Source organism: Mobula birostris, chromosome 6 (genome assembly GCF_030028105.1).
Source record: "Mobula birostris isolate sMobBir1 chromosome 6, sMobBir1.hap1, whole genome shotgun sequence".
Classification (NCBI taxonomy): Eukaryota; Metazoa; Chordata; class Chondrichthyes; order Myliobatiformes; family Myliobatidae; genus Mobula; species Mobula birostris.
The window spans coordinates 186377555-186390150 of record NC_092375.1 but is presented as its reverse complement, the minus strand read 5'-3'; the positions used below and the strand labels follow the sequence as shown (position 1 = coordinate 186390150).

Below are 12596 nucleotides of genomic sequence, written 5' to 3'. Positions count from 1 at the left end.
GGAGGTGCGAGTGCAGGCACACCTAGCCTTGAGACACCAGACTCCAAACAATTGGTTTATTGATCATTACAGAACATCTCTCTGGTGCTTCCTGCTCCCTCCTCTCTCCCTGTTCCCTTCCCACCCTCAGTCCACAATAGAGACCCATATCAGAATCCGGTTTATCACCACGCACATATGCCATGATTTTTTTTTTATATGGCCTGTATATGTGTGTCAGACTTTTCCACGGTACTGTATACAGGAATATTGATCTGAGTGTTAATTACATAAGCTACCAAAATGTGTATTGATGGTGATGAACACTACTGAGGCAAAACTGTCTCGTACTTGACTGGGCAATTTCAGAACAAAATTGCTTTGTACCTTTGTACATTGCTATGTCAGTGTGTCAGTCCTATAAGGAATTTGACTCTGCAAAATATAATCCTCGTAAACAATTAGTATGACATAAGGAGCGTGCTATAATTTATTTCCTTTAAGTATTCACAGTAGTTTGTCCGATTATTACACAAAGCAAGGACTATTACAGCTTACAGGAGCCTACTGAATTCAGGTCTTTCCTCTGTAATAGATAAAAGACTTAATTAACACCATCCACCTTGTACTAACTCAGCTAATGAATCATTCAAAAAAAATTTACAAGGATTTTGCCAGGTCTGGAGGACCTGAGTTATACGGAAGGATTAAATGGGTTAGGACTTTATTCCTTGGAACATAAAAGGTTGAGAGGAGATTTGATGGAGGTATACAAAATTATGAGAGGTATAGATAGGGTAAATGCAAGCAGGCTTTTTCCACTGAGGTTGGGTGGGACTACAACCAGAGGTCGTGGGCTAAGAGTGAAAGCTGAAGAGTTTAGGAGTTGTGAGAGTGTGGGATGTGACCATCCCAAAGGTGCAGGCGAGTTTGTTTTCAATGTTTTATGTGAAATTTGGATAGGTGCGTTGATGGTAGGGCTACGGAGGACTGTGGTCCTAGAGAAGGTCGATGGGAGTAGGCAGTTTAAATGGTTCGGTACGGACTAGATGGGCCAAAGGGCCTGGTTCTGTGCTGTACTTTTGTACGACTCTATGAATAAAATAAGGTCACCTCCAGCATAAATCCCATCATCAAAGCTTCCCTGAAACTCTGTGCATCAATGAGTTCTCTGAATAGAAACATAGAAAGCCCACAGCACAATTCAGGCCCTTCGGCCCAGAAAGTTGTGCTGAACGTGTCCCTACCTTAGAAATCACTAGGGTTACCCTTAGCCCTCTATTTTTCTAAGCTCCATGTACCTACCCAAAAGTCTCTTAAAAGCCCCTATTGTATCCGCCTCCACCACCGTTGCCGGCAGCCCATTCCACGCACTCACCACTCTCTGCGTAAAAAAACTTACCCCTGACACCTCTTTTGTACCTACTCCCAAGCACCTGAAACCTGTGCCCTCTTGTGGCAGCCATTTTAGCCCTGAGAAAAAGCCTCTAACTATCCACACGATCAATGCCTCTCACCTTTGCTTGAAAATTCTTCATGATACTTGATTCTTCCTTGTATATTTACTATGCAATTTTAAATGCTCAGGTGTATCCTGTTCTGTTATGTCACTGTGATATTGACTGATTTCTCCTTGTATTCTATTAGTGATGGCATTTGCTCAGCTATGAAATTCCTGTCACATGGACCACACTCCATTATTTTACTTGCTTTACTTTTAGAGTTCAGTACATCCATTTTCTTTTATTGTATCTTTAACAGTCCCATTTGGGTGGTGAGGTAGAGATATGTCTCCTTACACCCAAAGGAGGTGTAAGGCACTCCTTCCCTTCATTAGCTGCAGGTCACCCTTGGGCAAGGTGTAGCACCTGCTTAGCCCCCTGATCGGGGTCAGGTGAAGCCATGGGAGCAGGTGGTGGATGGTCGTATGAGCAGCTGGTGTATATCACAAGTTCTGGTTATGCGAACAAGGATGCCACATAGTCAATATCTGAAGAGGATGGATAATGGCTAGGGTTATCCATCTTGTAACGACACTGTCCAGAAGAAGGCAATGGCAAACTACTTCTGCAGAAAACTTTGCCAAGAACAATCTTGGTCATCATGGGAAGACCATAATTGCCCACGTCATAGAACCTGGCACAGAAAAAACAAGCTGTGGTTCTATGATTCAGTGATTCCAAGGATCCAAGTGAGCTCGCTGATTTCCAAAGTATAAACGAGTATGGACCAAGAGCTGGTAAATGCAATTAGTTTCAATGATTGACAGGAACATGTTCAGTGTAAAAGCTTGTTTCTATGCTGCATGACCGCATAACTGCAGAATTAGATGTAGCTCATTTCTTTTACCGTAACAATACCATAAGATATAGGAGCAGAATTAGGCCATTTGGCCCATTGAGTATTCTGTATCCACTCTACTTCCTCAAAACTACCTACTCCTCCACTTATCTTCATATCATCCGCAAACTTTACAACAAAGCCATCAATTCCATCATTTAAATCATTGACATATAACGTTAAAAAAAGCGATCTCAATGCAGACTCCTGTGGAACACCACTAGCCAGCCAGAAAAGACTCCCTTTATTCCCACTCTTTGCCTCCTGTCAATCATCCACTGCGTTATCCATGCTAGAGTCTTTCCTGTAATCTGATGATGAGGAAGATTCTCGAATTAGAGTGTCCACTGAAACGGTCTTATAAAATCATAAACAAGTCTAGAAGCTGAAATTCTAGATCTTCAAATATAAATTGATCCTTAGCAGGAACAAAAAATCTGTATTCTGATGTAAGTCTGCCAAGAACAATCATGGTCATGATAGATGGAATACCATGATCGTCACGTCAGAATCAGAATGAGAATGAGGTTTAATATTACCAGCATATGTCGTGAAATTTGTCAACTCAGTGGCAGCAGTACAAAGCAATAACTGATACAGGTGTCCCCCGCTTTTCGAATGTTCGCTTTATGAAACCTCACTGTTACGAAAGACCTACATTAGTACCCTGTTTTCGCCTTCAGAAGGTGTTTTCACTGTTACAAAAAAAGCAGCGCGCGATAAAAAATCAGCGCGCAAAAAAATCAGCGTGCGATAAAAGGCAACGCGCGCCCCGAGCAGCCACTCTCCCCGGATTCGGAATGGCATTGCTTAAACACGTGCCTGTGAGCAGCTGTTTGCAAGATGAGTTCTGAGTTATTGGAAAAGCCTGAAAGAGCTCGTAAGGGTGTTACACTTAGTGTAAAACTAGACATAATTAAGTGTTTCGATCGTGGTGAACGAAGTAAGGACAAAGTGAGTTTGGCTTGTGGAAGCTGACGAACATGATGTTGAAGAGGTTTTGGCATCCCATCACCAAGAACTGACAGATGAAGAGTTGATGCAATTGGAAAAAAAAAAGATAACAATCGAAACCGAATGAGTAATGATAAAGTAAGACTTTAATTTTGAAAGGGTACGTTGGTTTAGGGGATATTTGCAAGATGGTTTGAGTCCTTACAAAGATCTGTGTGATAGAAAAATGCGCGAGGCTCAGCAGTCAAGCAAGCCTTCCATATCAGCCACAGCAGACGACGAACCTCGACCTTCGACATTGAGGCGAGCAGTCATAGGAGAAGATGAGCTGCCTGCTCTAATGGAAACAGACAACGAGATGACACCCAAGTGTCCCACCACCCCAGTGTCCTACCACCCCAACCTCCAGGCCACAGACAGATACCGATTCGCGGAAAATGCGACGGTAGCCCGGAGGCACACAGCACATCTTCAAGAAAAAAGCTGAAATAAACATGCTAATTAATTAGGTGCCACCGACAATTACATGCCGGGTGGCACCTAATTAATTAGTATGTTTGTTTTGGCTTTTTCTTAAAGATGTGCTGTGCGCCTCCAGGCTACCGCTGGACTCCTGCGTGCCTCGCGGCAATGTATCGCTCGGCGGCCTGGAGGGTGGGGGGCCACTGCACCACCCCAACCTGCGACGACTCAGTCTAACACACCATCATCTGTGTGCTCGACGCTGTCTTCCCGATTCTGGTAAGTGATACTACACTGTACATACATTATTTCTACTTTATATCGGCTGTGTATTTTTATGTGTTATTTGGTATGATTCGGCAGCTTCATAGCTTAAAGGTTACCGAAGAGAGTGTCCTTGTCAACAGCGCCTTGCGTGAGATTTTCTGCCGACGGCACTTGCGTGAGATTTTCGCTACGGAGAACAGTTCAGTAATCATTGTGGAAAAGTATTTCTACTTTATATAGGCTGTGTATTTATCATATCATTCCTGCTTTTACTATATGTTACTGTTATTTTAGGTTTTATGTGTTGTTTGGCATGATTTGGTAGATTATTTTTGGGTCTGTGAACGCTCACAAAATTTTCCTATATAAATAAATGGTAATTGCTTCTTCGCTTTACGACATTTCGGCTTACGAACCGTTTCATAGGAACACTCTACCTTCGGATGGCGGGGGAAACCTGTAATATAGAAAAAATAAGTAAATCAATCACAGCAAGTGTGCGTGTGTGTGTGTGTGTGTATATGTATATATATATATATGTATATTAAATAGTTAAATTAAAAATAGTGCAAAAATGATGATGATGAACAATCCCTTTGACATTTTTCCTTTTCACTTGTGCATGAAGGCTGCTATTTTCCCTAACATGTAAGCATTTTCCTACACCTGAAGCTGATTTTACTATGGATTTTGTTATTTCAAATTAAATGTGTATTTTGAGAACTTTGCCATTTAGTCTATATTTTAATATTCCACTTTTGTTTCAGTGCCTAATCCTTGCAAGGATGTCTGTAGTCATCTGTGCTTGCTGAAACCGGGAGGTTACTCTTGTGCGTGCCCTCAGGGTAGTCAATTTCGAAACGGCAGCAATTTTGAATGTGATGCAGGTATGTGCATTCGATCAATCCACTTATTCAAGATGGAAGATCTTTCACAGACAGTAACATCTGTTGGGGCATGCAAGGATTCTTTTCTCATAAACTGAATTTATTAACATGGAGGTGAGGAGGAATTTCTTTAGCCAAAGAGTGGTGAATCTGTGGAATTCGTTGCCACAGGTAGCTGTGGAGGCCAAGTCACTGGGTATATTTAAGACGGAGGGTGATAGATTTTTGATTAATCAGTGCATGAAGGGATACAGGGTGAAGACAGGCAACCAGGGCTGAGAGAGAAATTGGATCAACCATGTGGAGCAAACTCAAGGGCCAAATGGCCTAATTCTGCTCTTATATCTTCTGGTCTTATGGTTGTTGAGAAAACTCTGATTAGATTACATTGTGTTCAGTTCTGGTCACTTCATTTTAGGAGGGACATGGAGGATTTAGACAGAGTGCAGAGGAGGCTTTCCAGGAATCAGCCAGGATTAGAAAACATGTCTTATAAGAAAAGTTGAGCAAGCAAGGACTTTTCTCTTTGAAGCAACAGAGGATGAGAGGTGGCTTGATAAGGTGTATAACATTATGAGAAACATAGACAGAGTGGATAATCAGCATCTATTTCCCAGTGTGCAGATGGCAAAAGCAGAGGCACGTTAGCCTAGTGGTTAGCACAATATTTTACAGTACAGACAACCCAGGTTCAATTCCCACCACTGTTTGTAAGGAGTTTGTACGTTTTCCCTGTGACCTCGTGGGTTTCCTATGGGTGCTCTGGTTTCCTCTCACAGTCTAAAGACGTACTGGTTGGTAGGTTATTTGGGCCATCGATTTGTGAAGTGACATACACTAAATGCTGGTGGAATGCAGCAGGTCAGGCAGCATCTATAGGAAGAGGTACAGTCGACGTTTCAGGCCGAGACGTCGACTGTACCTCTTCCTATAGGTGCTGCCTGACCTGCTGCGCTCCACCAGCACTTTGTGTGTGTTGCTTGAATTTCCAGCATCTGCAGATTTCCTCGTGTTTGTGGATTTGTGAAGTGGTTGTTTTGTCTCACTGATATACAGATCTGTACAGTTCTCATTGCATTGGATGGCATGTACAGTATTGCTCTGTTTATGTTCACAAATGGATGGCCCAACATAGGAGGGCAAACTCCTCAAGTCAAGTCTCGACTGTATATCTACTCCTAAAGGTCAAGGGAACTTCCATAACTACGAAGAAGGAATCCACGTCAGATACAGGACTGACGGCAGGTTGTTCAACCTTAGGCGCCTGCAGGCAGTTACAAAGGTGCAAGAGACTGTCATCAGAGACTTCTTGTTTGCTGATGACTGCGCACTCAACGCCAGCACAGAGCAGGAGATGCAGCGTGAAATGGACTGCTTCTCACAAGCCTGCGACAACTTCGGTCTCACTATCAGCACCAAAAAGACCAAAGTTATGTACTAGCCTGCCCCAGGAAAGCCATACCAGGAGCCGCGCATCACGGTGAAGGGCCAGAACCTCCAGGCAGCCGACAACTTCACCTACCTGGGCAGCATACTCTCTCGTGCAGTAAACATAGACGCTGAGGTCAACAACAGGAGTGCCAAAGCCAGCGCCGCCTTTGGGAGACTCCGTGAGAACGTCTGGGAGCGGAGAGGACTCAGCCTTACCACCAAGCTGAAGGTCTACTGTGCAGTGGTCCTTACCACCCTCCCTTACGCCAGCGAGACCTGGACTGTCTACAGCAGACACGCCAAACAGCTCAACCACTTTCACCCGAGCTGTCTCCGCAGACTCTTCCACATCAGGTGGCAGGACAAAGTCCCCGACACGGAAATCCTGGAGCGAGCTGGGCTCTGCAGCGTCTACACCCTCCTGCTGAAAGCCCAAGCCAGGTGGGCTGGACATGTGGTCAGAATGCCAGACAGCCGATTGCCTAAGCAGCTGCTGTACGGAGAACTGTGTCAGGGCAAGCGTTCAGTCGGGGGGCAGAAGAAATGTTACAAAGACTGCCTGAAAGCGTCCCTCAAAGGCCTGGGTGTCGACATCAACACATGGGAGACACTTGCCCTCGACCGTCCAGCTTGGCGCAGCAAGATCACCACAGGAGCCCGTGCAGCTGAAGTCAGGCGCATCATTGAGGCGCAACGAAAGCGTGCTGTGCGCAAGGCCCGAGCAGCATCCACTGCCACGACAGCACCCACCCACTTGCGTCCCACATGTGGGCGAGCCTTCAGGGCCTGGATTGGCCTCATCAGTCACCTCCGGACCCACAGCCACCAATCTCCCATTTGACTTTGAAGCCATGGTCATCTTCGACTATGAAGGACGAACAACAACTCCTAAAGGTCAAGGGACACTCCTTTGATGATAACAATGTGTACATTTTGGACAGGTAGGACAGGTGTTTTGAGAGAGGGGTTACAGAAGCCATCTTTGTCAAACTGGAAACCCATCCATGAACAGAGGGGGTGGGGTACAACACCACCTATCAGCTACTTACACTGTAGTCCTAACACATCTACTCTGGCATCTCCACAACAGTTCACACATCCATTCATGCAAAGATAAGACTAAAGGCCCTCTCATTACCTCTACTACTCTTAATAACCCTCATGTGATTGCTATACAGTCAGCCCTCCTTATCCGCGAGGGATTGGTTCCGGGACCCCTAGAGGATGCTCAAGTCCCTTATTCAACCCGTCTGGCTGCGGTGGACCTTAGGACCCAGCGGAACCCTGGACCTTATTTAACCTGTCTCAATGGGTGGGCATTAGGACCCGGCGGCAGAGTTCTGAATCCGCAGTGTTTCTGTTCATGAAAATAATCACGATCACGATTGAAAATAAAGTGGAAATAATAAAGCGATCAGAAAGAGGTGAAACGCCATCAGTCATTGGAAAAGTGTTAGGCTATGGTCGGTCAACTGTCGGAAGAATTTTAAAGGATAAAATGAGAAAGGCCCTGCCCCGATGAAAGCTACAAATATTACTAAGCAACGCAGTGGCTTAATTATTGGGTTTTGGGATTTTGAGTTTTTGATCCTTCACATCAACCCGACATGGACGAAGAGCGCGCTCGGGAGCGGTCTGTCACTGGATCGAACTCGGGAACTTCTGTTTCCGAGCCCAGTGCTGAAACATATGTTTCTTAAGTGTTTTATATGCATAGAAAGGTAAAATATATATTATATACTAAGACAATCGTTTGACTGACTGACGCTGAATAATACCGGATGTACGTGTTCTGACTTAGTAAGAGAACTTGCGGTTTTTTTTATCCTGATCCACGATAACCTACGTACATCCTCCCGTATACTTTAAATCATCTCTAGATTACTTATAATACCTAATACAATGTAAATGCTGTGTAAAATAGCTGTTATACTGCATTGTGTAGGGAATAATGACAAGAAAAAAAGTCTGTATGTGCTCGAACAGCAAGTGCTGGAAGAGCACTTCCAGGTTTTCTCAACGCGGTTGGTTGAATTCGCACATGCGGAACTTACGGATAATGAGCGCTGACTGTACCTTTAAACAATTCACAAGGTTTATAAGTCGGAAAACTACCCACCATAGATCAGAACTGAAGAAGTCTCTCGGATGAGTTGCGAAACGTCTTATAGTCATAGTCATAGTCATAGTCATACTTTATTAATCCCAGGGGAAACTGGATTTCATCACAGTTGCTCCATAAATAATAAATAGTAATAGAATCATAAATAGTTAAATAGTAATATGTAAATTATGCCAGTAAATTATGAAATAAGTCCAGGACCAGCCTATTGGTTCAGGATGTCTGACCCTCCAAGGGAGGAGTTGTAAAGTTTGATGGCCACAGGCAGGAATGACTTCCTATGACACTCTGTGTTGTATCTTGGTGGAATGAGTCTCTGGCTGAATGTACTCCTGTGCCCACCCAGTACATTATGTAGTGGATGGGAGACATTGACCAAGATGGCATGCAACTTAGACAGCATCATCTTTTCAGACACCACCGTGACAGAGTTCAGTTCCATCCCCACAACATCACTGGCCTTATGAATGAGTTTGTTGATTCTGTTGGTGTCTGCCACCTACAGCCTGCTGCCCCAGCACACAACAGCAAACATGATAGCACTGGCCACCATAGACTCGTAGAACATCCTCAGCATTGTCCAGCAGATGTTAAAGGACCTCCATTTCCTTAGGAAATAGAGACGGCTCTGACCCTTCTTGTAGACAGCCTCAGTGTTTTTTGACCAGTCCAGTTTATTGTCAATTCGTATCCCCAGGTATTTGTAATCCTCCACCATGTCCACACTGACCCCCTGGATGGAAACAGGGGTCACCGGTACCTTAGCTCTCCTCAGGTCTACCACCAGCTCCTTAGTCTTTTTCACATTAAGCTGCAGATGATTCTGCTCACACCATGTGACAAAGTTTCCTACCGTAGCCCTGTACTCAGCCTCATCTCCATTGCTGATGCATCCAACTATGGCAGAGTCATTCTGAAAACCTCTGAAGATGACAAGACTCTGTGCAGTAGTTGAAGTCCGAGGTGTAAATGGTGAAGAGAAAGGGAGACAAGACAGTCCCCTGTGGAGCCCCAGTGCTGCTGATCACTCTGTCGGACACACAGTGTTGCAAGCACACGTACTATGGTCTGCCAGTCAGGTAATCAAGAATCCATGATACCAGGGAAGCATCCACCTGCATCGCTGTCAGCTTCTCCCCCAGCAGAGCAGGGCAGATGGTGTTGAACGCACTGGAGAAGTCAAAAAACATGACCCTCACAGTGCTCGCTGGCTTGTCCAGGTGGGCTTGGACACTGTTCAGCAGGTAGACGATGGCATCCTCAACTCCTAGTCGGGGCTGGTAGGCGAACTGGAGGGGATCTAAGTGTGGACTGACCATAAGCCGGAGTGTTGTCTTCTGGACAACACAGCAAGTGCATTTGCCTTGATTTTCTACTGCTTGATATACAATGACCTGGATGATTGGGAACCTTCATGGACAAACTTGAATTTCATTTTGTCGTTTCATCTAAGGGGTATTTCACTTTGCAAGCCATATCTCTTGAGTAGCCAGCCCCCTACTGCGGGTCACCAGTCTGAGGTCTGTGAGGTCTGTCCTTTTAACTTCAAACTTAAAACTTCTTGCAGTTTACATTGCAAACACAAGACCAGTTCTCATGTGAATTAATATCTGCTATATTCACATAATTCCATCACTCCTGAATCCCTAATGGTCCCAAAAAACTCTAGCTTTTCTTCTGATTTCTAATAAAATCTGCCTGAAAAACTGGAGGACCTTGTTCGAACCTTCGGTGCTAGAGTGGGAATTGAATGCCGGATGTCAATCTCCCAGAAATATGGAAATCTATTAAAAAAATAGTAACTATTTTTCTAAATCAGGCCTTTTACCCTCAGGGTGGAGGAGCAACAGCTTATATTCTGCCTGGATAGCCTCCAACCTGATGGCATGAGTATTGATTATTCCTTACAGTATTTTTCTCTCCCTCTCTCTTCTGTTCCCCACTCTGGCCTTTACCTCTTCTCACCTGCCTATTACAGATTAATAGTCACCCCCCGGGCTGCTTCCTCCTTCCTTTTCTCCTGTCGTCCACTCTCCTCTCTTATCAGATTCCTTCTTCTCTAGCCCTTAACCTTTCCCATCCATCTGGTTTCTCCTATCACCTTCCAGCTACCCTCTTTCCCCTGCCCCCTCCCCACCTTTTTATTCTGGTGTCTGCCCCCTTCCTTTTCAGTCCTGAAAAAGTGCCTTGGTCTGATCGTCGACTGTTTGTTAATTTCCATAAATTCTGCTTGACATGCTGAGATCCTGCAGCATTTTGTGTGTGTTGCTTTTACACTTTAGACCTGATTGTAGTGTGTTATAGCATTAAAAATTTTTATCTGATCAGATGCCTGCCATGGGTGGTAATGGGGATGTTCTCCCAGAACCTGTTAATTATTTATGATGGTGTACATCTCTAATAGCCTCTAACAACCAAGTCCAGCTCCTGGCCCTCACGTGTGGCTTAGCTACTAGGACCAGTGGAGTTGTTTCTACTGACAAAGGGCAAAGGAGGGTTGCTGGCACCTTAACCCCAACCAATGGTGACTCTCACTGAGAACATTTGTGATTTTTTTAGATGATGCAAACACTCAGTCCTCATTTATTGTCAAATAGAAATGCATGCATGCATTAAGAAATGATACAATGTTCCTCCAGAGTGATATCACAGAAAAACAGGACAAACCAAAGACTAACACTGACAGAACCACATAATTATAACATATAGTTACAGCAGTGCAAAACAGTACCATAATTTGATAAAGAACAGACCATGGGCACGGTAAAAAAAAGTCTCAAAGTCCAGAGTCGATCGACTCTCAAGTCCCCGATAGCAGGCGGCAAAAGGAGAAACTCCCTGTCATAAACCTCCAGGTACCGACAACTGCCGATGCATTGGAAGCACCCAACCACAGCCGACACTGAGTCAGTCTGTCGGAAAACTTCGAGCCTCTGACCAGGCCCTCCGATACAGCCTTCTGAGTGCCATCCTCTGCCGAGTGCCTTTGACCTTGCCCGGCCGCCGAAACCAGCAAAGCCAAGGATTTGTGGCCTTCTCCGGAGATTCCGGACCACACAGTAACAGCGGCAGTGAAGCGGGCATTTCAGAAGTTTCTGCAGATGTTCCTCCGTGCTCTCACGTCTGTCTCCATCAAATCAGAATTGTGCACGGCCCCCTACTTGACAAATAACAGACATCACCACTGAAGTGGCCACGCAGGCTGCATCGCGTCGCCATCTTCTCCTCCCTCCATTTTAACACAAACATTCAAAAACAAAACTTCAGATGCAGCTATTGTTGAGAGAGGATTTAAAAAACAATTCCCACAACTGCATCTTCCAGATTCCAACCAAGCACTAAGGGATGGGTTAGAGAAGTACAGCACAGAAACAAGCCCTTTGGCCCATCTAGTCCATGCTGAAAACCATTTAAACTGCCTATTGTCATTGACCTGTACTGGGACCATAGCCCTCCATACCCTGACCATCCACGTATCTATCCAAACTTCTCTCTAAAGTTGAAAGCCAGCTTGCATGCACCACTTATGCTGGCAGCTCATCTCACACTCTCACGACCCTCTGAGTGTAGAAGTTTCCCCTCATGTTCCCTTTGAACTTGCCACCTTTCACCCTTTCTGTGACCTCTAGTTGTAGTCCCATCTAACCTCAGTAAATGCCTGCTTGCATTTACTCCATCTATACTCCTCATAATTTTGTATCCTCTGTCAAATATCCTCTCAATCTTCTATGTTATAAAGAATACAGTCCTAACCTGTTCAATCTTTCCTTCTAACTCAGGTCCTCCTGACCTGGCATATGTGGGTTATGGATTTGTGGGTTACAGCTTGCAGTCAGTCAGCTACCTTCCAATTCCCCTACCACATCTGGTCAGGATACATCTGGTCAGGACACTCCCAAGGGTGCTGTACTCGAATGTGGTTAGAATGGGGACAGGAGCCTCACTCACCACAATATCCTCGGGGAGTGGAGGCACTGATAAATTTACAGGGATCAATTACTTATCCTTTTTTTGACCTTGTCAAGCTAACATTCCTCCATTTTCATGAACCACTGCCACCTATGGAAAATAGTTGCATGACAGGCAAACGCCACTTGGTCCAATCAACCTGTGCTGACTTTTTGTTTAAAATTCTTTCTTCCAAGAACAGTCTT

At 44.8% G+C, this 12596-nt stretch overlaps 1 protein-coding gene across 1 annotated transcript in view; it reads left to right on the top strand.

Annotated features, from left to right (window-relative positions):
• LOC140198774 (low-density lipoprotein receptor-related protein 2-like) overlaps nt 1-12596 on the top strand; it is a 359184-nt gene that overhangs the window by 324268 nt on the left and 22320 nt on the right. The window contains 2 exon segments of the mRNA XM_072259784.1: nt 4770-4942; nt 7824-8041. Of these exon segments, the coding sequence (XP_072115885.1) occupies nt 4770-4942; nt 7824-8041 (391 nt within the window).